The 26,049-nt window shown below is 42.9% G+C and overlaps 1 protein-coding gene and 1 long non-coding RNA gene across 2 annotated transcripts in view; one reads left to right on the top strand and one right to left on the bottom strand.

Annotated features, from left to right (window-relative positions):
• LOC118395173 (SH3-containing GRB2-like protein 3-interacting protein 1) overlaps positions 1–26,049 on the bottom strand; it is a 75,402-nt gene that overhangs the window by 14,772 nt on the left and 34,581 nt on the right. Inside the window, exon 8 of the mRNA XM_052462685.1 lies at positions 19,871–19,914. Coding sequence (XP_052318645.1) covers positions 19,871–19,914 — 44 coding nt within the window. The remainder of the gene's footprint in view (positions 1–19,870; positions 19,915–26,049) is intronic.
• LOC127907583 (uncharacterized) lies at positions 12,920–18,827 on the top strand. Its single transcript, XR_008064988.1, has 3 exons — positions 12,920–14,976; positions 16,767–16,902; positions 17,584–18,827. It is a non-coding gene; the product is annotated as an uncharacterized LOC127907583 (long non-coding RNA).

The raw sequence follows: 26,049 nt of genomic DNA, 5'->3' as shown, positions 1-26,049 counted from the left end.
CAGCGTCTATTAAAACCTTCCCCAACCAGAAACCGTGAATTGATGGCAGCATTCGCGCAAAACTGAAAGTGCGAACCACTGCTTTTAATCAGGGCAAGGTGACTGGAAACATGACCGAATACAAACAGTGTAGCTATTCCCTCCGCAAGGCAATCAAACAAGCTAAGTGTCAGTATAGAGACAAAGTGGAGTCTCAATTCAATGGCTCAGACACGAGAGGTATGTGGAACGGTCTACAGTCAAGCATGGACTACAAAAGAAAAAACAGCCCCATCGCGGACCACAATGTCTTGCTCCCAGACAAACTAAACAACTTATTTTCTCGCTTTGAGGACATTACAGTGCCACTGACACCACACGCTACCAAAACCTGCAGGCTCTCCTTCACTTCAGCCAATGTGAGTAAAACATTCAAATGTTTTAACCATCGCAAGGCTGCAGGCCCAGACGGCATCCCCGGCCGCATCCTCAGAGCATGCGCAGATGAGCTGGTTGGTGTGTTTACGGACATATTCAATCAATCCTTATCCCAATCTGCTGTTCCCACATGTTTCAAGAGGCCCACCATTGTTCATGTTCCCAAGAAAGCTAAGGTAACTGAGCAAAATGACTACCGCCCTGTAGCACTCACTTCCGTCATCATGAAGTGCTTTGAGAGACTAGTCAAGGACCATATCATCTCCACCCTACCTGACACCCTCGACCCACTCCAATTTGCTTACCGCCCGAATAGGTCCACAGACGACGCAATCGCAATCACACTGCACACTGCCCTAACCCATCTGGACAAGAGGAAAACCTATGTAAGAATGCTGTTCATCGATTACAGCTCAGCATTTAACACCATAGTACCCTCCAAATCGTCATTAAGCTCGAGACCCTGGGTCTCGACCCCGCCCTGTGCAACTGGGTCCTGGACTTCCTAACGGGCCGCCCCAAGGTGGTGAAGGTAGGTAACAACATCTCCACCCCGCTGATCCTCAACACTGGGGTCCCACAAGGGTGCATTCTCAGCCCTCTCCTGTACTCCCTGTTCAACCAACTCAATCATCAAGTTTGCAGACGACACTACAGTGGTAGGCTTGATTACCAACAACGACGAGACTGCCTACAGGGAGGAGGTGAGGGACCTCGGAGTGTGGTGTCAGGAAAATAACCTCACACTCAATGTCAACAAAACAAAGGAGGTGATCGTGGACTTCAGGAAACAGCAGAGGGAGCAGCCCACTATCCACATTGACGGGACAGTAGTGGACAGGGTGGAAAGTTTTAAGTTCCTCGGCGTACACATCACGGACAAACTGAAATGGTCCACTCACACAGACAGCGTGGTGAAGAACCTCAGGAGGCTGAAGAAATTCGGCTTGTCACCAAAAACACTCACAAACTTTTACAGATGCACAATCGAGAGCATTCTGTCGGTCTGTATCACCGCCTGGTACGGCAACTGCTCCGCCCATAACCGTAAGGCTCTCCAGAGGGTAGTGAGGTCTGCACAACGCATCACCGGGGGAAAACCTACACAACCCGATGTCACAGGAAGGCCATAAAGATCATCAAGGACAACAACCACCCGAGCCACTACCTGTTCACCCCGCTATCATCCAGAAGGCGAGGTCAATACAGGTGCATCAAAGCAGGGACCGAGAAACTGAAAAACAGCTTCTATCTCAAGGCCTTCAGACTGTTAAACAGCCATCACTAACATTGAGTGGTTGCTGCCAACATACTGACTCAACGCTAGCCACTTTAATAATGGAAAAATATGTGTAATAAATGTATCACAAGCCACTTTAAACAATGCCACTTTATATAATGTTTACATACCCTACATTACTCATCTCATATGTATATACTGAACTCTATACCATCTACTGCATCTTGCCTATGCTGTTCGGCCATCACTCATATATCATATATTTTTTTGTACATATTCTTATTCATTCCTTTACACTTGTGTGTATAAGGTAGTTGTTGTGAAATTGTTAGGTTAGATTACTTGTTAGATATTACTGCATGGTCGGAACTAGAAGCACAAGCATTTTGCTACACTCACATTAACATCTGCTAACCATGTGTATGTGACAAATAAAATTGGATTTGATTTGAAGAAAAGACAGAGGAAAAGGGGGAGGAAGATGGGGTGCCAATGAATAGGTAAACCACCAGGTCCCTATTATTATTATTATTATTATTATGATTGAGGATTGAGGATGTATGTTATGTAGCAGGAGGACTCGTCATTTCCGGTCACAACTTGCAGACTTGTTTACGTGTTGCTGTGCGTTCTGTTGCCAACCTTACTTTGATACCTGACAACTTTACGTTTTTTTAACTTTTTAATTACCGTTTATATTTTTCCCCTCACTCTACTTTTTTTCATTCAACTTTTTCACTCCGGATGCTTTATCTGGACGTGGTTCATCAGGACCTCCAACAGCCGAAGCTAAGTAGTAACATTAACATGATGCCTTCTAATTGCAGTCGCTGTACTCCTAATATACAGGAGAACGATCGCCTTACGGCGAGGATAGCTGTGCTGCAAGCCCAGCTTCAGACGCATTTGTTAGGCAAGGGTAATTTCAGTGTAGGAAAGGATGAAACAGCAGTGTCTGTGCCACCAGTAAGTACAGATAGTAACGTTAGTATAAATCCCCTCGCACGGTCCCCGCAGCCGGACAACTTTCTCATGGCTTCTGGAGGGAAATGCTGTAGGAATGCTCAACCAGTATCGCTCATTCAGCCGACAGAAACTTCAACCGGTTTTCCCCAATAAGCAGAGAGTCGGAGTCTGAGCCCGAGCCTTCTCGTCTCTACTCCTCCTGTTACGGGGTCTGAGACGCTGAAGCTTCCCACCATTAGCTCTGACAAATTGAAAACTCTAGTCATTGGCGACTCCATTACCCGCAGTATTAGACTTAAAAAGAATCATCCAGCGATCATACACTGTTTACCAGGGGGCAGGGCTAACGACGTTAAGGCTAATCTGAAGATGGTGCTGCCTAAAGCTAAAACTGGCGAGTGGAGAGAGTATAGAGACATTGTTATCCACATCGGCACCAACGATGTTAGGATGAAACAGTCAGAGGTCACCAAGCGCAACATAGCTTCAGCGTGTAAATCAGCTAGAAAGATGTGTCGGCATCGAGTAATTGTCTCTGGCCCCCTCCCAGTTAGGGGGAGTGATGAGCTCTACAGCAGAGTCTCACAACTCAATCGCTGGTTGAAAACTGTTTCTGCCCCTCCCAAAATATAGAATTTGTAGATAATTGGCCCTCTTTCTAGGACTCACCCACAAACAGGACCAAGCCTGGTCTGCTGAGGAGTGACGGCCTCCATCCTAGCTGAAGGGGAGCTCTCATCTTATCTACCAACATAGACAGGGCTCTAACTCCTCTAGCTCCACAATGAAATTGGGTGCAGGTCAGGCAGCAGGCTGTTAGTCTGCCTGCCAGCTTAGTGTCACTATCACAGTCAGTGTAGTCAGGTTGGGCAAAACTAAACATGGCGGTGTTCGCCTTAGCAATCTCACTAGTATAAAGACCTCCTCCATTCCTGCCATTATTGAAAGAGATTGTGATAAGATCCCTCACTTCAAAGGCAGTTATAGTCAATGAACTAATCACTGATCATAATCCTGATGTGATTGGACTGTCTGAAACATGGCTTAAACCTGATGAATTTACTGTGTTAAATGAGGCCTCACCTCCTGGTTACACTAGTGACCATATCCCCCGTGCATCCCGCAAAGGTGGAGGTGTTGCTAACATTTACGATAGCAAATTTCAATTTACAAAAAAAAAAAATGTTTTTGTTTTTGAGCTTCTAGTCATGAAATCTATGCAGCCCACTCAATCACTTTTTATAGCTATTGTTTACAGGCCTCCGGGGCCACTGAGTTCCCTGAATTGCTATCGGACCTTGTAGGCATAGCAGATAATATTCTCATTTTTGGTGATTTTAATATTCACATGGAAAAGTCCACAGACCCACTCCAAAAATCTTTCGGAGCCATCATCGACTCAGTGGGTTTTGTCCAACATGTCTCTGGACCTACTCACTGTCACAGTCATACTGTTAAATGTTGTTAAATGTTGTGGACCTTAATGTTTTTCCTCATAATCCTGTGAGGAACTATCGGACTATCAGACCACCATTTTATTACGTTTGCAATCGCATCAAATAATCTGCTCAGACCCCAACCAAGGAGCATCAAAAGTCGTGCTATAAATTCTCAGACAACACAAAGATTCCTTGATGCCCTTCCAGACCCTCTCTGCCTACCCAAGGACGTCAGAGGACAAAATCAGTTAACCTGTTGAGTGTAGGGGGCAGTATTTTGATGTTTGGATGAAAAACGTACCCAAGTGAAACTGCCTATTTCTCAGGCTCAGAATGTAGAATATGCATATAATTGTCAGATTCGGATAGAAAACATTCTAAAGTTTTCAAAACTGTCAAAATATTGTCTGTGAGTATAACAGAACTGATATTGCAGCCGAAAACCTAAGGAAAATCCAACAAGGAAGTGCCTAAGAGAAGCGAATCTCCCTGTTCCATTGCATGCCTTCCCTCCATTTAAAGAGATATCAACCAGATTCCTTTCTCTATGGCTTCCACATGGTGTGAATAGTCTTTAGACATAGTTTCAGGCTTTTATTCTGAAAAATGAGCAAGAACGATCACATCGCGTCAGTGGATGGCTGGGTGCCAGCAGAGTTTTGCATGCGCAACAGCTTGGAGTAGACATTTTCTCTCTCTCTCATATTGAAAAAGCTACGGTCCGATTGAAATATTATAGATTATTTATTGTAAAAACAACCTGAGGATTGATTATAAAAAACATTTGACATGTTTCTACGAACTTTACAGATATAATTTGGAATTTTCGTCTGCCCCGTCGTGACCGCTCGAGCCTGTGGATTTCTGAACAAAACGCGGCAACCAAATGGAGGAAGTTTGGATATAAAAATAATCTTTATGGAACAAAATGAACATTAATTGTGTAACTGGGAGTCTTGTGAGTGCAAACATCCGAAGATCATCAAAGGTAAGCGATTCATTTTATTGCTTTTCTGACTTTCGTGACCAATCTACTTTGCTGCTAGCTGTTTGTAATGTTTTGTCCGCTGAGAGAGATGTCCTAACATAAAATGCTTGGATAGCTTTTGCTGTAAAGCTTTTTTGAAATCTGACATGCCATGTGGATTAACAACAAGCTAAGCTGTGTTTTGCTATATTGCACTTGTGATTTCATGAAAATTAAATATTGTTAGTAACCTTGCGCAATACCCTAGATGCAGTTGCACCCCTAAAAACAAAAAACATTTGTCATAAGAAACTAGCTCCCTGGTATACAGAAAATACCCAAGCTCTGAAGCAAGCTTCCAGAAAATTGGAACAGAATTGGAACAGCCACACCAAACTGGAAGTCTTCTGACCAGCTTGGAAAGACAGTACCGTGTGGTATCGAAGAGCCCTCACTGCTGCTACACCAAACTGGAAGTCTTCCGACCAGCTTGGAAAGACAGTACCGTGCGGTATCGAAGAGCCCTCACTGCTGCTACACCAAACTGGAAGTCTTCCGACCAGCTTGGAAAGACAGTACCGTGTGGTATCGAAGAGCCCTCACTGCTGCTACACCAAACTGGAAGTCTTCCGACCAGCTTGGAAAGACAGTACCGTGCGGGATCGAAGAGCCCTCACTGCTGCTACACCAAACTGGAAGTCTTCCGACCAGCTTGGAAAGACAGTACCGTGCGGTATCGAAGAGCCCTCACTGCTGCTACACCAAACTGGAAGTCTTCCGACCAGCTTGGAAAGACAGTACCGTGCGGTATCGAAGAGCCCTCACTGCTGCTACACCAAACTGGAAGTCTTCCGACCAGCTTGGAAAGACAGTACCGTGCAGTATCGAAGAGCCCTCACTGCTGCTACACCAAACTGGAAGTCTTCCGACTAGCTTGGAAAGACATTACCGTGCGGTATCGAAGAGCCCTTACTGCTGCTACACCAAACTGGAAGTCTTCCGACCAGCTTGGAAAGACATTACCGTGCGGTATCGAAGAGCCCTTACTGCTGCTACACCAAACTGGAAGTCTTCCGACCAGCTTGGAAAGACATTACCGTGCGGTATCGAAGAGCCCTTACTGCTGCTACACCAAACTGGAAGTCTTCCGACTAGCTTGGAAAGACATTACCGTGCGGTATCGAAGAGCCCTTACTGCTGCTACACCAAACTGGAAGTCTTCCGACCAGCTTGGAAAGACATTACCGTGCGGTATCGAAGAGCCCTTACTGCTGCTACACCAAACTGGAAGTCTTCCGACCAGCTTGGAAAGACATTACCGTGCGGTATCGAAGAGCCCTCACTGCTGCTACACCAAACTGGAAGTCTTCCGACTAGCTTGGAAAGACATTACCGTGCGGTATCGAAGAGCCCTTACTGCTGCTACACCAAACTGGAAGTCTTCCGACTAGCTTGGAAAAAATAAGAACATTCGAAAACATAATGTTAACTTTCACTGCTATGCGGATGACACACAGCTGTACATTTCAATGAAACATGGTGAAGCCCCAAAATTGCCCTTGCTAGAAGCCTGTGTTTCAGACATAAGGAAGTGGATGGCTGCGAACTTTCTACTTTTAAACTCGGACAAAACAGAGATGCTTGTTCTAGGTCCCAAGAAACAAAGAGATCTTCTGTTGAATCTGACAATTAATCTTGATGGTTGTACAGTCGTCTTAAATAAAACTGTGAAGGACCTCGGCGTTACTCTGTACCCTGATCTCTCTTTTGACGAACATATCAAAACTGTTTCAAGGACAGCTTTTTTCCCATCTACGTAAAATTTCAAAAATCATAAAGGTTCTATCCAAAAATGATGCAGAAAAAATAATCCATGAGTTTGTTACTTCTAGGTTAGACTACTGCAATGCCTAATGCAATGCTCTACTTTCCGGCTACCCGGATAAAGCACTAAATAAACTTCAGTTAGTGCTAAATACTGCTGCTAGAATCCTGACTAGAACCAAAACATTTGATCATATTACTCCAGTGCTAGCCTCCCTACACTGGCTTCCTGTTAAGGCAAGGGCTGATTTCAAGGTTTTACTGCTAACCTACAAAGCATTACATGGGCTTGCTCTTACCTATCTCTCTGATTTGTTTTTGTTTTGTTTATTTAGTAAACATTTTCTTAGCTCTATTTCATTGTTGGTTAAGGGTTTGTAAGTGAGCATTTCACGGTAAAGTGTACACCTGTTGTATTCGGCGCATGTGACAAATACAGTTTGATTTGATTTGACTTGGGTAAAACGACACTAGGTCAGTCTATAGACTTACTTAAAGCAGCAGTCAGCAGTTGAAACAATAACAACGCATACTACACACCATTGTTTCAGTCGAAGGCTGGAGAAATGTAACCTCTCAAAATCAAAGATAGCTATGAATGCAAGGACTGGCCATCCATGATATCAGAAGTGCAGTTTTAAGCAATGTGTTGAGTTTATACAGTGTTTGTTCACATTTACTTTGTTTTTTTTTTGGAGTAAAACAAGCTTATATTTTGGGGTTCTGATGTGGTTAGACAGTTGAACTACAGCTCATGATGCATTTCTAAGTTATATTCTTCAATAATCAATGGGTACATATCAATCATTTATAAGTCCAAAAATGGATATATAAACTGCTGATTGCCCCTTTAACACTTAGTAATACACTATTGACTATAACATTGGTCTCAAACTGGCGGCCTGTGGGCCATATGCGGACAACAAGCTGATATAAATGAGGCCCACCGTTGTGTTAGCAAATGTCATATAATAGCACAATCATGACTGATATAAATGATATAGTGGGGGCTTACCTCCTGTGGGAAAGTTTCTGGTCAAAGGGGAGTCAGAGTCTGGTCTGGAGTCACACCATGCATCAGCCTCTATACAGACTACTATGATAGACAAAGGATATCAACATGGTTAATCACACCTCAGTGGGATATGATGCACAAACGTAACAAACAATTGACACACATTTAGATACCATTATGTAAAAACACAAAGACACACATACAGTCAGAAAGACTATTGAGAGTTACCATCATTTCTGTTACTATCGTATCTGTGTGTCTCATAGGTCGTCTCATGAGAAGGCCCGAAGAAAGCTGGGGATGCTCTGCGATTCTGGGATACTCTCTCACTGGAAGAGATGGTATGTAAATGTGATTTTAAAACTCTGATTTTCAAGATTTCAGCGATGTACTTGTATTTTGTTACTTAATTGAATTTAATAGCTTAATTGTTTTCCCAAACAAAACATTTATCAGACCCAACACAAATTCTATCAATACAGTACATAGCAAATATGGTATCCTGTTTGCTGTGTCAGCGTTGGCACAGTTTTGAACTCTGACCTTTGTGTCTCGGGGGCGGGTCTTGGTGTAGGGGTGGAGCGTCTGGGTCTGGCGATCTCCTCACCTGGAAAGAACAACCAGTGATATTAGATTATATACAGTATATCATCATATTATACTGTATCATATATTAATATATGTATTATAGAATAGCTCAAAAGTATAGTGGAGTTTTTGCATGTAAGTATAATGCCTTCAGAAAGTAATCACACCCCTTGACTTTTTCCACATTTTGTTGTGATACATCCTGAAATTATAATGGATTAAATTGAGATTTTTTTTGTCACTGCACACAATACCCCATAACGTTGAAGTGGAATAATAATGTTTTTCAAAATTTTTACAAATTCATTAAAAATGTAAATCTGAAATATCTGGAGCCAATAAGTATTCAACCCCTTTGTTATGGCATCTTCAGGACAAAAAAAATGTGCTAAACAAGTAACATAATAAATTGGATGGACTCACTCTGCGTGCAATAATAGTGCTTATCATGATTTCTTTATGAATTTCAAAACAGATTAAACCACAAAGACCAGGGAAGTTTTCCAATGCCACGCAAAGAAGGTCACCTATCGGGTTAAAAAAAGAAGGAAAGAAACCGCTCAGGGATTTCACCATGAGGCCAATGGGGACTTTAACAGTAGTTTAGTGTCTGTGATAGGAGAAAACTGATGAGGCAAAGCAATTCACTTTTTGTCCTGAATACAAAGTGTCATTTTTGCGGAAAATTCAATACAACACATTACTGAGTACCAATGTTCCCTCCAAGCTGCGTGCAAGTGCAGTAGCTCCCCATGTTACGCATGCTCCCGCTTCCCCTCTCGGTCCCTTCATTACGCACACCTGTCACCATCATTACGCACATCTCTGCTCATTGGACTCACCTGGACTCCTTCACGCTGTTGATTGCCCCCTCTATATCTGTCTGTTCCTCAGTTTTGTTCCCCGTGTCAGCATTATTGTCGTAATGTCGTTTTATTCCCCCTCCCTGTACTTGCTTCTCGTCTCCAGCGTTGGTCCTTACACCCCAGGACTGCCTCACAGAAATATCAGCCCACAGAGAGAAGCACGAGATTGAACTTCACTCAACTTTCTAGAGCAGTGGACACCAACCAGAGTTAAATCAAGTTGACTCCTGGTTATTTCTCCTGTCTCCCAGAAAAACCTTCATGTAAAATGCACGGTGATCCTTCTGTGCAATCATTCTAATTTCAGACCTGCTCTCTTATTTGTACATATAGGTTATGGGGCAGGCTGGTGGGGTAAGTAACTGATCTTGAAACAGGTCTTGGCAGTGGTGGTCAGCTAGTGAAGAGGTCCCTAGGTAAACTGAGGGATAGCCAAATCAGAAATTAATAAGAAAAGGGAATCAACTTTGACAAAGTTTTTAATATCCAAAAACCTTAAAAATATGATGAATCGAACCTAAAACAAGCCGAAGAACTGTCAGTTCCGGGTGAGAGGAGTGAGGAGCAAACTGCTCCGGATGGCGTTGTCTTAGCTAGCAGCGCTGCTTATCCCACCAGTTCAGCATCACAACCTGGACCTCCACTAGCTAGTAGGCCTACTAGCGAGTCAGACTCGGCGGGAGAGGAGGTCAGGGAGTAGGGGGACAGAGCATCCACCGACGAAGTGCCCAGTTCAATTTGGACGGAGGCTCAGTTTAAGACCAAGCAAACTTATAAACCCTGGCTTGTCAAGCAAAATTCAAAGCTGGGCTGTACAACATTCAAAAAGGTAGAGAGTTTAGGCCCAGAAAAGACTGGAGGGATAAAACTAGCAAAAGAGTAGGTGAAATGTACAGTAACATCCTCTGCCGTAAAAAAGCAACAAAGAGCCCTCAGAAAAAAGGTTTCTGAACATGCCCAAATCAAGGCCCATTTAGCAGCAGCGCGCATTGTAGACAAGGCTAAAGACGAACACCTTAACACAGGTTGTAGTTAACACTTCAAATAAAAACATAGACACTACAGCCAGAGTCTTCAGAAGGAGACTAAACGTCACAGTAATTGACTGTCAGGAGTTAAATGGACTTGACATGGGGAGAATTCTCGATTTCCAATGTTGCTTGCTCCAAAATACAGCAGCATATTTAATCCGAAATGAAGCAAAAACTATTTGAAAAGATAGTACAGTGCTCTCCCAAAATCAGCCTAATGCTTGATGAGGCTACCAGTTTGAATTTAAAAAAGGAGTGCCTTGATTGTATACGTCAGACTTCAGCTGGCAGATATGGATGTACCAGCAAACATGTTTCTTGATCTTGTGGAACTGGAGAATTTATCTGCTGGAATTGTCCGTAAACTCTTTCCAAGGTTTGAAACTGAATCGTGGAAGACCCAGCGACAGAGTCGTTAATCAGAGGGAGTTTTTCTAGAGCTTGGCGAGTAACATGGAGGCTAGAATGTTCTCTCAAGGAGGACGGGCGGTGGACAATACAGGAAATAGACAATTCATAGAGGAGCTGAAGGTGTAGAATAGAATCTCTCTGGCAGCGGTTTGGCATTGACAGTCCACATAAGGTTATACGCACCTACAGGCAGTACAGGGACACTGATGGTAATGATGAAGGGACATTCCAGACGGACTTAAAGAGCTGTTGATGGGGCTCAGCACCATCCCCATCTACAGTGCAGAATGCGAGCGGGGACATTCTCAAATGAATCTGATTTGCACCTCAACCCGCGCCTCTCTGCATACCTCCACCATATCAGGGCTACTCTTTCTGAACCTTGTCGGCCCACCCCTGACCAAATTCAACCCTGTCCCCTATGTGAGGTCATGGATTGCTAAAGGACCCAGATGTGTCGCAGACACCAGGAACAAAACAAGAAATAGGGAGGAGAAGTTTTGGAAAACTAAGGTAGGAAGATCCATTTTCTTTTACAAACTTGTTCTGTAATGTGAAGTTAATCTGAATAAATGCTTCATATTAACACATAGGTAGGAGGTCAATACATTATAATATGTGATCTGCTGTAACCTACATTGATACATTTTATTGGAAGTATATTCTGATATCAAATCAAATGATTGTGATATGTTTGTTCCACTGCTACATTGATGTCTTGAAAAGTATATGAAATTCGAGTCTTGGAAGGTGAGGGTGTTGGAGGGTGTTCTGCAGTGACGCCTAAAAATGTTGCTGTACATTGTTGATGTCTTGCAAATGAGGCTGTAATGAATTCAGACTTTAAGCCCCACAGCTATACTAGAGGACGTAGTATATAGTATATGCAAGGTCTATTTCATGATCATGTGATATGTCAATTGTTTGTCAATGATGTTAAAGGTAATTATGATACAACCATGACGGTGATACGATATGGATTACAATTATCATCCTGAATATTAAGGCTATAAGCACTACGTTACACACATAAGCACTCAACCATCTTACTCTTATACAGACATCGTACACACTCTCACTAAATCACATCCTCCAATATCATACACATCAACCTACTCAGATTTACGATACACATAATAATATCTTGTCTCAATTTTCTAACATCTGTGGCATTGGTTCACAGGCAAGGGAATAAAAGAAATATTGTTTTCGCTGTAAAACATTTTAAAAATCGAACACGATGAGTAGATTAACAAGATGTTTATCTTTCATTTGCTGTATTGGACTTGTTAATGTGTGAAAGTTAAATATTCCTAAAAAATATTTTGGAATTTCCCGCACTGCCTTTTCAGCGGAATGTTGGGGGAGGTTCCGCTAACCATAAGAAGTTAACATAAATCATCAATAAGGTTCCAACCGGAGAATTCCTATGTCTGAAGAAAAGCACTGGAACGAGAGCTAACTCTGTCGGGAGTGCGCGTCACGAGCCCGAGACACTCTGCCAGACCACTGACTCATTCAGCTCCCATTCCCCCCTCCTTTATAGCAGAAGCCTGAAACCAGTTTCTAAAGACGGTTGACATCTAGTGGAAGCCGTAGGAAGTGCAACTTGACTCCATAGACACTGTGTATTCCATAGACCAAGCTTTGAAAAACGATTTCCCACTTCCTGGTTGGATTCTTCTCAGGTTTTCGCCTGCCATATGAGTTATGTTATACTCACAGACATCATTCAAACAGTTTTAGAAACGTCAGAGTGTTTTCTATCCAATACTAATAATAATATGCATATATTAGCATCTGGGACAGAGTAGGAGGCAGTTCACTCTGGGCACGCTATTCATCCAAAAGTGAAAATGCTGCCCCCTATCCCAAAAAGGTTAACAAATGTACAGCAAGATCAGTGCGAAGGCCAGAGGAATAACAGAGGAATAACTTTTGGAGGCTATTCAATCCTTTCAGTCTGGAAAACCCCCAGGGCTTGATGACATACCGGTAGAGGTATATCAAGTCTTTTTGATATACTATAAACTCTATTGTTAGATTGTTTTAACTACTCCTATAGAAATGGTAGTCTGTCAGATTTCTCTATTATTATAACAAGACCCAGACGGAAAATATAAAGACCCAGTTCATCTAAAAAACTGGAGGCCCTTTACACTTCAATGTTGTGATGCAAAAATACTAGCGAAATGCATAGCACTCGGAATTAAAAAGGTTTTTACCAGGTATTGTTCATCCTGATCAGACATTATTTTTTATATGGACGATCCATTGGAGATAATATACGACAAATACTAGAAATAATAGAACATCATGAAACATCTAAGAAGCCAGGCCAGGTATTTATAGCGGATTTTGAAAGGGCATTTGATTCGGTGATTCACTTATAAAATGGATAAAAAATAACGTATAGCAACCCCAGGTGTAAAATAGTAAATAACGGCTACTTCTCAGAGAGCTTTGAATTGTCAAGAGGAGTTAAACAAGGGTGTCCGCTGTCACCATATCTAGTCGTTATGGCCATAGAAATGCTAGCTATTATTATCAGATCCAATAACAACATTAGAGGAATAGAAATACAAGGCTTAAAAACAAAAGTGGCCATGTATGCCGATGACTCAAGTTTTATATTAAGTCCGCAAGTTAGATCCCTGCAATGTCTCATTGAATATCTAGATACGTTTTCTGGACTCTCTGTATAGGTGTACAATATTACATATTGGATCTTTAAAAAATACAACATTTACATTACACAGTAGTTTACCAAAAAAAATGGTCTGATGGTGAAGTAGACATACTTGGTATTCATATCACAAAATATATAAATAAGCTCTCCACAATGAATTTCAATAGAAAACGTGTAAAATTAGACAAGATCCTGCAACCATGGAGAGGTAAATACCTGTCTATTTATGGAAAAATTTACCTGATTAACTCCTTAGTCATATCTCAGTTTATACTCACTTACTTATGGTTTTTCAAATCATATGAGCAAAACATATTTTGCTTTATCTAGGATGCTAAACCAGACAAAATAAACCGTGCCTATCTATATAATGAATATGAATTGGGTGGGTTGAAATTATTAAATATAAAAGCACTAAACTCTCTCTAAAAGCTTTGCTTATTCAAAAGTTTTACTTGAACCCTAAATGGTTCTCAAGTAGATTACTACGAAAATGTCACGACTTCCACCGAAGTCGGCTCCTCTCCTTGTTCTGGCGGCGTTCGGCGATCGACGTCACCGGCTTTCTAGCCATCGCCGCTCCATTTCTCATATATCCATTTGTTTTGTCTTGTTCCATTACACACCTGGTTTTCATTACAAAATTGCTGCATGTATTTAGTCCTCTGTTCCCCACCATGTCTTTGTGTGTAATTGTTTATTGTTATGTGGATTTTTGTCAGGCTACTATACTTTTGCTATGTTCCGTGTTTTTGGCACGTTATTGTTCTTATATGTTGTCATTTTTGGACCGGAATTAAAGGGCGCCTGTTTATTACACTCTGCTCTCCTGCACCTGACTTTGCTTCCCGTAAACACCCCTGACATTGTTTAAAAATGGCCTTTTGCCTTTGTGCAGATTGCCATGTCTAATTTCAGATTAATTGAAAATTACACTTTTTTCAAAGCATCTCTCTTTTTCAAACAAGCATTGCAGAGCTGGCTACAATCTCAATTTCATCATTGGGATGTGGAATTGGAGACAAGAGGGAGTGGAGTTGCTGTGTGGGAGATAGAATGATGGTCACAGATAAAAGTCAAAAATAAAGTCAAAATAAAACATAATAAAAAATATGTTTAAATGATACCGAGGGGCAGTGTTTTTACAGCTAATGCCGGTTTGCCTGAGGTTGATGTCGTGCAGGTGTTTGTACACATGCATATACACACACTCTCATTCAAATAAACGCATACAAGAACACACACATACATGTAATAGTGCCAGAAATGCACACAAACATATACAGTTGGTATTGATGTTATGATTTTAGTCCTTGAGGTCCTTTGTTTTGTTATTTGTTTTTGGTTTGCTGTTTTCTTCTGTCTTTTTCTTTGTCTCTTTAGGTCATTCTCTTGGTTGTTGGTGCGTTGGGGGGTTTGCTGTTTTCTTCTGTCTCTTTCTTTGTCTCTTTAGGTCATTCTCTTGGTTGTTGGTGCGTTGGGGGGTTTGCTGTTTTCTTCTGTCTCTTTCTTTGTCTCTTTAGGTCATTCTCTTGGTTGTTGGTGCGTTGGGGGGTTTGCTGTTTTCTTCTGTCTCTTTCTTTGTCTCTTTAGGTCATTCTCTTGGTTGTTGGTGCGTTGGGGGGTTTGCTGTTTTCTTCTGTCTCTTTCTTTGTCTCTTTAGGTCATTCTCTTGGTTGTTGGTGCGTTGGGGGGTTTGCTGTTTTCTTCTGTCTCTTTCTTTGTCTCTTTAGGTCATTCTCTTGGTTGTTGGTGCGTTGGGGGATTTGCTGTTTTCTTCTGTCTCTTTCTTTGTCTCTAGGTCATTCTCTTGGTTGTTGGTGCGTTGGGGGTTTGCTGTTTTCTTCTGTCTCTTTCTTTGTCTCTAGGTCATTCTCTTGGTTGTTGGTGCGTTGGGGGTTTGCTGTTTTCTTCTGTCTCTTTCTTTGTCTCTTTAGGTCATTCTCTTGGTTGTTGGTGCGTTGGGGGTTTGCTGTTTTCTTCTGTCTCTTTCTTTGTCTCTTTAGGTCATTATCTTGGTTGTTGGTGCGTTGGGGGTTTGCTGTTTTCTTCTGTCTCTTTCTTTGTCTCTTTAGGTCATTCTCTTGGTTGTTGGTGCGTTGGGGGTTTGCTGTTTTCTTCTGTCTCTTTCTTTGTCTCTTTAGGTCATTCTCTTGGTTGTTGGTGCGTTGGGGGTTTGCTGTTTTCTTCTGTCTCTTTCTTTGTCTCTTTAGGTCATTCTCTTGGTTGTTGGTGCGTTGGGGGATTTGCTGTTTTCTTCTGTCTCTTTCTTTGTCTCTAGGTCATTCTCTTGGTTGTTGGTGCGTTGGGGGTTTGCTGTTTTCTTCTGTCTCTTTCTTTGTCTCTAGGTCATTCTCTTGGTTGTTGGTGCGTTGGGGGTTTGCTGTTTTCTTCTGTCTCTTTCTTTGTCTCTTTAGGTCATTCTCTTGGTTGTTGGTGTGTTGGGGGTTTGCTGTTTTCTTCTGTCTCTTTCTTTGTCTCTTTAGGTCATTCTCTTGGTTGTTGGTGCGTTGGGGGTTTGCTGTTTTCTTCTGTCTCTTTCTTTGTCTCTTTAGGTCATTCTCTTGGTTGTTTGTGCGTTGGGGGTTTGCTGTTTTCTTCTGTCTCTTTCTTTGTCTCTTTAGGTCATTCTCTTGGTTGTTGGTGCGTTGGGGGGTTGCTGTTTTCTTCTGTCTCTTTCTTTGTCTCTTTAGGTCATTCTCTTGGTTGTTGGTGCGTTGGGGGTTTGCTGTTTTCTTCTGTCTCTTTCTTTGTCTCTTTAGGTCATTCTCTTGGTTGTTGGTGCGTTGGGGGTTTGCTGTTTTCTTCTGTCTCTTTCTTTGTCTCTTTAGGTCATTCTCTTGGTTGTTGGTGCGTTGGGGGGTTTGCTGTTTTCTTCTGTCTCTTTCTTTGTCTCTTTAGGTCATTCTCTTGGTTGTTGGTGCGTTGGGGGTTTGCTGTTTTCTTCTGTCTCTTTCTTTGTCTCTTTAGGTCATTCTCTTGGTTGTTGGTGCGTTGGGGGTTTGCTGTTTTCTTCTGTCTCTTTCTTTGTCTCTTTAGGTCATTCTCTTGGTTGTTGGTGCGTTGGGGGTTTGCTGTTTTCTTCTGTAATTTTCTTTGTCTCTTTAGGTCATTCTCTTGGCTGTTGGTGCGTTGGGGGTTTGCTGTTTTCTTCTGTCTCTTTCTTTGTCTCTAGGTCATTCTCTTGGTTGTTGGTGCGTTGGGGGTTTGCAGTTTTCTTCTGTCTCTTTCTTTGTCTCTTTAGGTCATTCTCTTGGTTGTTGGTGCGTTGGGGGTTTGCTGTTTTCTTCTGTCTCTTTCTTTGTCTCTTTAGGTCATTATCTTGGTTGTTGGTGCGTTGGGGGTTTGCAGTTTTCTTCTGTCTCTTTCTTTGTCTCTTTAGGTCATTCTCTTGGTTGTTGGTGCGTTGGGGGTTTGCTGTTTTCTTCTGTCTCTTTCTTTGTCTCTAGGTCATTATCTTGGTTGTTGGTGCGTTGGGGGTTTGCTGTTTTCTTCTGTCTCTTTCTTTGTCTCTTTAGGTCATTCTCTTGGTTGTTGGTGCGTTGGGGGTTTGCTGTTTTGTTCTGTCTCTTTCTTTGTCTCTTTAGGTCATTCTCTTGGTTGTTGGTGCGTTGGGGGTTTGCTGTTTTCTTCTGTCTCTTTCTTTGTCTCTTTAGGTCATTATCTTGGTTGTTGGTGCGTTGGGGGTTTGCAGTTTTCTTCTGTCTCTTTCTTTGTCTCTTTAGGTCATTCTCTTGGTTGTTGGTGCGTTGGGGGTTTGCTGTTTTCTTCTGTCTCTTTCTTTGTCTCTTTAGGTCATTATCTTGGTTGTTGGTGCGTTGGGGGTTTGCAGTTTTCTTCTGTCTCTTTCTTTGTCTCTTTAGGTCATTCTCTTGGTTGTTGGGGGGTTTGCTGTTTTCTTCTGTCTCTTTCTTTGTCTCTAGGTCATTATCTTGGTTGTTGGTGCGTTGGGGGTTTGCTGTTTTCTTCTGTCTCTTTCTTTGTCTCTTTAGGTCATTCTCTTGGCTGTTGGTGCGTTGGGGGTTTGCAGTTTTCTTCTGTCTCTTTCTTTGTCTCTTTAGGTCATTCTCTTGGTTGTTGGTGCGTTGGGGGTTTGCTGTTTTCTTCTGTCTCTTTCTTTGTCTCTTTAGGTCATTCTCTTGGCTGTTGGTGCGTTGGGGGGTTTGCTGTTTTCTTCTGTCTCTTTCTTTGTCTCTTTAGGTCATTCTCTTGGTTGTTGGTGCGTTGGGGGGTTCTTGGGGGAGGGGATTTTATTTATTTTTCTTGATGGGGGAGGGGGGACTGTGGGAGGGGTCTCGAATTGGTGAGGGACAGCTATTGGGGAACTGTGGGGGGGATCTTGGAGGGTTCAGGATCACGTTGTTTGGCCTGGTGGGAGATCTGTCAACGTGCCCTTGAGCAGGGTATTGACACTGGATGCTTCTGTGTGTCGCTCTGAATGGGAGTCTATTGGATGACTGGTGTGGTGTAGTTGTTGAGCAGCTTCACTGCAAGTATATTGTATGTTTCTGATATTCAAAACATGTTTTTTTTAAGTAGCCAATAGGCAGAGGGTAGCACAATTTGTCTGATTCTCTGTAATAATGGTATGAGAATAATAAAGTGGTTTCTTGCATCAAACACAACAACATTTTCAGTCAACTCCTTGTCGGAAGGACAAGTGGATAAACAAGTTCATTTTAAGCCCTGCATGTTTTCTTTCCAAAAGCACACATTGGCTGCTACTGTAGGCTGAATGATAGAACAGCTATTTCCATACTAAACTGTTAAGGGATGCATTTTCTCCATTGTTTTTGATGGTAGGCCACTCTGGAAGGCCTGTATTATGATCAATTAGCCATAGTAGCCTACTTGACCACTGTTAAAACTAACTTAAAGCGGGTACAGCCTCAGTGTTCACAGTAAACGCACGCCGGAAGTTGCATAACATTTTCACAATGTTCCTGAGTGGCTGAGTTACCGTTTTGACTTAAATCTGCTTGAAAATATATGGCAAGACTTGAAAAGGGTTGTCTAGCAATGATCTACAACCAATTTGACAGAGCTGGAAGAATTTTTAAAATAATAAATGGGCAAATATTGTACAATCCAAGTGTGCAAAGCTGAATACTTATGTAAATTACATATTTCTGTATTTCATTTTCAAAAAATTTAAAACATGTTTTCCCTTTTCATTATGGGGTATTTAAACAGTACCGGCACTCAAAATGAGCACCGGTACATATTTCAGTCCCAGTCAAGCACTGGTGATACCACAGCTACAGATAGTATTGTTGTGATTAGGAGCAACCAACCAACACACCACTGACTGTACTAACCCAGAGCTAAGACCCATGCAACACACACATGCAGTCAGAAAGACTATTCTCCTGAGTGTTACCATCGTTTCTGTTACTATCGTATCTGTGTGTCTCATAGGTCGTCTCAGGAGGAGGCCCGAAGAAAGCTGGGGATGCTCTGCGATTCTGGGATACTCTCTCACTGCAAGAGATGGTAAAGTCAAGATTTGTAAATATGATTTTACAACTCTGATAATCAACATTTCAGCGATGTACTTATACTTTGTAATTGAATTTAATATAAAAGCTTTATTCCCCCCCCCCCCAAACAGAACATTTAGCAGACCCAACACAAATTATAGCAATACAGTACATAGAAAATATGCTAGCCTGTTCGCATTAGCAGAGTTTTGACCTTTGTGTCTCGGGGGCGGGGCTTGGCGTAGGGGTGGAGCGTCTGGGTCTGGCGATCTCCTCACCTGGAAAGAACAACCAGTGATATTAGATTATATACCATTATATATATCATAATGTACTATAATATATTATATATACTGACAGCCACTGAGAATGTGCATCTTAACTCAAACTATTGAAACTACAGTATGGATCACAACCTCAAACAACTAACTTAACTGATTGTGTAGAACTATGACAAGATACTGTACTGTACATGTACGCAGTTTACACTGACAGACTGTAAAACAAATTACAAATAGCATTACATTACATCCACAAACAATGTACTTACAAGACAGGTGTCTCTTTATTGAGCCCTGCAACGAAAACAAAGTACTTTTCAGTATACCAGTAAAAAGGAATCGTAACCTAACATACAAAACATGAATGTAAACACTTCAACCAATAATTACAGTAGAGGTCCTGGATTAGTCTCCATGTACAATTGCTAATGTGAAAGAATAGAGTGAAACTGTAAGTATATATAGAAACTGGAAAAATACAATATTTTGTGAGGCCATCAGTAAATGTCATAGGCACTGAAATTAAATAGAGTGTTTGGGTCTATAAAGAATGAAATGAACAGCATTCCAAACAATAATATTCATAATTAATTTAATTCCATGCAAGTGCTTTGGGTGCAGACACTTTTAAAATGAGCCACCAGGTGGCGACTTACCGGGCTGCGTCTCTGAGACCAACAAAAAGGAAGAGAGAACAGACCTGGTCAGAGAGTGAGTGACAAATCAGGCAAATACAACTGAAAAGAATGTAACACCCCTCTACTTCAACACTGTGCAATAAAGCCTACATATAGTAATGCAGCAATACAACATAGCACCTGGTAGGTTACATTACCTCACCTTGTCAAGACAACATAGCACCTGGTATGTTACATTATCTCAGCTTGTCAAGACAACATAGCACCTGGTATGTTACATTATCTCAGCTTGTCAAGACAACATAGCACCTGGCAGGTTACATCACCTCAGCTTGTCAAGACAACATAGCACCTGGCAGGTTACATCACCTCAGCTTGTCAAGACAACATAGCACCTGGCAGGTTACATCACCTCAGCTTGTCAAGACAACATAGCACCTGGTATGTTACATTATCTCAGCTTGTCAAGACAACATAGCACCTGGCAGGTTACATCACCTCAGCTTGTCAAGACAACATAGCACCTGGCAGGTTACATCACCTCAGCTTGTCAAGACAACATAGCACCTGGCAGGTTACATCACCTCAGCTTGTCAAGACAACATAGCACCTGGCAGGTTACATCACCTCAGCTTGTCAAGACAACATAGCACCTGGCAGGTTACATCACCTCAGCTTGTCAAGACAACATAGCACCTGGCAGGTTACATCACCTCAGCTTGTCAAGACAACATAGCACCTGGTAGGTTACATCACCTCAGCTTGTCAAGACAACATAGCACCTGGCAGGTTACATCACCTCAGCTTGTCAAGACAGCTATGGGGGCCCATGCGCCTTTTAATCAGCCTTTCAAATTTATTTTTTACATTTAATTAAGCATTTTGACAGTAAATCTCCAAAAAGTCATTCATAAACCTTTTTAATTTGCATATGTACTAGGAAGCTAAGTGTTTGTTTCTTGAGCTTCAAGAACGTGACTGATCGAAGTGCCTCAGGCCTTGAAAAACAAAGAATTGAACTGATTGTAAAGTAAAGAGATATCGGGGACTTTGAACAAATGCAGTGGTCAAGGCTATGATGGTGCCAGTACAATGAATGGCCAGTACTCAGGTGTTTTAAAGTTCAAATCAGACCGAGAGCCTAATGCTTCTTAGGAAGTTCTTTAGGAGTTTTAGTTTAGAAAACAAACTATCTGCAGATAGTTAAAAACAGCTTGATTGCCGTAGTAACATCAGGGAAACTGGGAGTGGTGATTCAAATACAGCAGTTCTGCAACATCTTTAATTGAGCCTCTCATTCTCCTTAATTGCTGGCCTCAAGACGTTCCGGAAAGAGATGAACTGTATAGGAAGCTCTGGAGACAGGTCGTCTGCATACCGGACAGACAATAAATTGGCAGATGCAAACAGATTATACTTAAGATTCGGAGTTGTTGTCATTGACGCTTCCAGGCAGCCTCTCGAGAGTAACATGTGTTACAACGTTTGAAATGTTTGTTGTTGTTGTTGTGTCACACTGCATACTTTCCCCTGCTCTTTTAATGGACCAGGCATGGCTTTGACAACGATGGACTGTACAAACGGTGTGGAATACTCATCACATTCTCTAAGGGATTTACAAAACACATGCACCTCCACTGGCACTGCATATCCGAGACAAGCTTCAGTGCTTCGGGATAATGAGCGCAACAAGCCAGGTGACAGGGACTACAGCTGGATGAGGGCAGACGGAGGAAAATACTGACAATAGAAGGTCACCTAAAATACATTTAAAAAACACAATTGCTCACGTGAATGCAGAGTTTTAACTGAATTTTGTGATGTCGCAAATACGTCCAGAAATGCCGCAGAGACTCTGAATGTGCTTGTTTGTAATTCAAGATCATTGATAAACAAAGTGGATGAATTTGAACTGCTTCTTCAAATAGTACATGCAGACATTGGATGTGTCACTGAAACTTTGGACAACGAAAATATCTCAGATGAATCTTTTTTGATATATAACTATCAGCTGTTCGGAAATGACAGGTCCAGAGGGGTCCAGAGGGGATGAGAAGGACCTGACTATGTATGTGAATCACAGTATGCAGGCAAAGAGAAGAAATGACCTAGACAAAGAGGAGTTTGAGTGTATGTGGCTTCAGCTCCGTCCTAAACGACTCCCCAGCTCAGTCAACTCTGTTAACTCTACCATCCACTATGAGAAAACACTTCCGCATAACACTGTGGATTATCTCATCAACACTGTCCATGTGATCAGGATGTCCTATCCCAAAATGGGGCTCATCCTGTGTGGAGACTTTAATCACCTGCCTATCAAGATGCTGACAAGCTCCCATCCAGACATGAAACAAGTGGTCAAAGACAAGACCAGAGGGGACGCCATCCTAGATCTGATCATTACAAATATGAAGAATCACTACAATACCCCCACTGTACTTGCTCCTCTCAGATCCAGTGATCACAAATGTCTGCTGTTCTCCCCAAACACAACATCAGGAGGGAGAAGCCAGGTGCAGCGGGAAAAGGGATGTCTGGTAACCCAGAACAGAAAGGAGGCATTGGCACAATGTATCGCCAGCACTGACTGGTCTGCCAAATATGAGGCTGAGAGCATTGATGCAAAGGTGGAGATGTTCAACTCCTGCATTCTAACTGCACTTGATGTTACATGCCAATAAGGAAATAAGAAAACAACAACAATGGGCAAGCCCTGGATGACTGAAAGAATAAAGACCGCCATCAGGAAAAGACAGATGATTTTCAACAGGTGACGATGAAATGGAGAAAATACAGAAACACAAGTGCAAACGCTTATCAAAGAAGCATAGACAAACTACTATAAAAACTGAAATCCAGGACCTGAAGAAGAGAAGCCCAAAGGAATGATGGGACTTCATTAACAAAGGACTGGGATGACAGAAAACATCAGGAGGGAGAATACAGGTGGAGGGAATTGAAGACAACAATGTTTTTAATGTCTTTTTTGCTGAAGCATGGACAAGCAACACACCTCTTGCCATCTTCCCCATGCCTACAAGGCAGGTTGAGCTGTGCAGCATTGGCCAGATAAAGCAAGCTCTGACCAGACTGAGCCCCCGTAAAGTGTGTGGGCCTGAGGTCTTTCCAGCCTGGGTACCGTTAGGTTCTTATTTTTCAGAGTAAATAACACACGGACACTAGAGATGCTTAACCAAGTTTAATTCTTCCCAAAGGGTCATTCTAGCTGTAATTCAAACAAAGACATGTTTCCACCACTACCAGTATATATACTCCACTTTAGACACACCTCCTTCTCTCCAATCCTTACATCTTCTGGTTCCACAGGAAGAGGGTAACAGGATACTAAACCCTTATTACTCCCTTCAGGGGATCTGACCTGACCTCCTGACCTCAACCCCTCAACTCCTTCGTCTGCCTAATCCACAGATGTCCATCCGCATCCCCTCTAGCAATCCTGTGACTTCCTCCCGTCCACCCAACACATTCCAAAGCCATCTGTCTTTATACAGAGGACCATTAACTTCTGATGTAAAAGTCTGTATGTTTCACTCCTTTATATACTATGCTTCTGACCTATCATGTCTTTAATATCTCAATCTTCAAAGTTTACCCCGAATCCAACAGTACTAAAAGAGCATGCAGAAGATCTAGCCCCTGTCATCACACACATAGTTAACACCACCTAGTGGCAGGGGACTGTTCCTGCTGCCTGGAAGATTGCCAATGTGTGTCCCCATAGCTAAAGTGTCAAACCCATGTACAACGGATGACAGGAGGCCCATCTCTCTAACTTCATGCCTTGGAAAAATCCAGGAAACTTCATCAACAACAAAACAACTCATGCCAACAGTGTACAAATCAGTATGCCTACCTACCAAAGTCCAGTACTACTACCACCCATGTGAAAGCCACAGGCTAGTTACCATCCCGTTCTGTCTTCTTCCTGTGGTGTAGCTGTGGAGCCAGGCTAGCAACCATCACCCCCTGCCTTCTTCTGGTGGTGTAGCTGTGGAGCTAGGCTAGCAACCATCACCCCCTGCCTTCTTCTGGTGGTGTAGCTGTGGAGCTAGGCTAGCAACCATCACCCCCTGCCTTCTTCTGGTGGTGTAGCTGTGGAGCTAGGCTAGCAACCATCACCCCCTGCCTTCTTCTGGTGGTGTAGCTGTGGAGCCAGGCTAGCAAACATCACCCTCTGCCTTCTTCTGGTGGTGTAGCTGTGGAGCCAGGCTAGCAACCATCACCCTCTGTCATCTTCTGGTGGTATAGCTGTGGAGCCAGGCTAGCAACCATCACTCTCTGTCATCTTCTGGTGGTATAGCTGTGGAGCTAGGCTAGTAACCATCACGCTCTGTCATCTTCTGGTGGTATAGCTGTGGAGCTAGGCTAGTAATCATCACGCTCTGTCATCTTCTGGTGGTATAGCTGTGGAGCCAGGCTAGCAACCATCACCCTCTGTCTTCTTCCTGTGGTGTAGCTTTAGAGCCAGGCTAGTAACCATCACCCTCTGTCTTCTTCTGATAGTCTAGCTGTGGAGCCAGGCTAGCAACCATCACCCTCTGTCTTCTTCTGGTGATGTAGTTGTGGAGCTAGGCGAGCAACCATCACCCTCTGTCTTCTTCTGGTGATGTAGTTGTGGAGCTAGGCTAGCAACCATCACCCTCTGTCTTCTTCTGGTGGTGTAGCTGTGGAGCTAGGCTAGCAACCATCACCCTCTGTCTTCTTCTGGTGGTGTAGCTGTGGAGCTAGGCTAGCAACCATCACCCTCTGTCTTCTTCTGGTGGTGTAGCTGTGGAGCTAGGCTAGCAACCATCACCCTCTGTCTTCTTCTGGTGGTGTAGCTGTGGCGCTAGGCTAGCAACCATCACCCTCTGTCTTCTTCTGGTGGTGTAGCTGTGGAGCTAGGCTAGCAACCATCACCCTCTGTCTTCTTCTGGTGGTGTAGCTGTGGAGCTAGGCTAGCAACCATCACCCTCTGTCTTCTTCTGGTGGTGTAACTGTGGAGCCAGGCTAGCAACCATCACCCTCTGTCTTCTTCTGGTGGTGTAGCTGTGGAGCTAGGCTAGCAACCATCACCCTCTGTTTTCTTCTGGTGGTGTAGCTGTGGAGCTAGGCTAGCAACCATCACCCTCTGTCTTCTTCTGGTGGTGTAGCTGTGGAGCTAGGCTAGCAACCATCACCCTCTGTCTTCTTCTGGTGGTGTAGCTGTGGAGCTAGGCTAGCAACCATCACCCTCTGTCTTCTTCTGGTGATGTAGCTGTGGCGCTAGGCTAGTAACCATCACCCTCTGTCTTCTTCTGGTGGTGTAGCTGTGGAGCTAGGCTAGTAACCTTGGACACAATGTCAGACAGATATTTCAGGAGCTTTGTGTGATCAAAGGCTTTTGACATATCAGCCAGAAACACCCTCACCATTGTTGTTTTTTTGGAGTGGTAACAACAACTAAGTATCTTGGTTTTCATCTAGACTCTAACCTCAGTGGTGACACACATGTGGAGAAGACCTCAAAACACCTGCACTTTTTGACTGTTCTCTCCAGAAAAGGCGCACTGAAGATCTGGTCAGTCTATACTACACTGGTCAAGCCTCGTCTGGAATACGGTGGAGTGCTGTTAGTTGGATGCAGTAAAAAGCAGCAGGCCCAACTAGACAGGGTGCAGAGGAGGGCCTTGAGGATCATCTCCAGAGGTGGAGCAGTCCAACCACAGCTCCCCTCACTGCAGAGCAGGGGAGAGCTGGCTGCAGTGCATCTGGTGAAGGACATGCACACTCTTATCCATCCACTGAATGACCTGCTCCCTCCAAAAAGAGGTAACTGCACCACCAGGCTCCTGAGAAACAGCCACCAACTGTCCTCTGTAACTGCCCGAACGAACAGCCTGCGAAACGCTACTCTACACACTGCTATCAGACTCTATAATAACTCTACCTCTTAAAAATGTCTCAGGGATCGATATGACAACAGCCATTGAAAGTGCAAGGCGCCAAATTCAAAACAACAGAAATCTCATAATTAAAATTCCTCAAACATACAAATCTTATACCATTTTAAAGGTAATATTGTTGTTAATCCCACCACAGTGTCTGATTTCAAATAGGCTTTACAGCGAAAGCACCACAAACGATTATGTTAGGTCAGAGCCAAGCCACAGAAAAACACAACCATTTTCCAGCCAAAGAGAGGAGTCACAAAAAGC

This window comes from Oncorhynchus keta, chromosome 15 (genome assembly GCF_023373465.1).
Source record: "Oncorhynchus keta strain PuntledgeMale-10-30-2019 chromosome 15, Oket_V2, whole genome shotgun sequence".
In the NCBI taxonomy this organism is placed as follows: Eukaryota; Metazoa; Chordata; class Actinopteri; order Salmoniformes; family Salmonidae; genus Oncorhynchus; species Oncorhynchus keta.
This window is presented reverse-complemented; position numbering and strand designations above follow the sequence as displayed.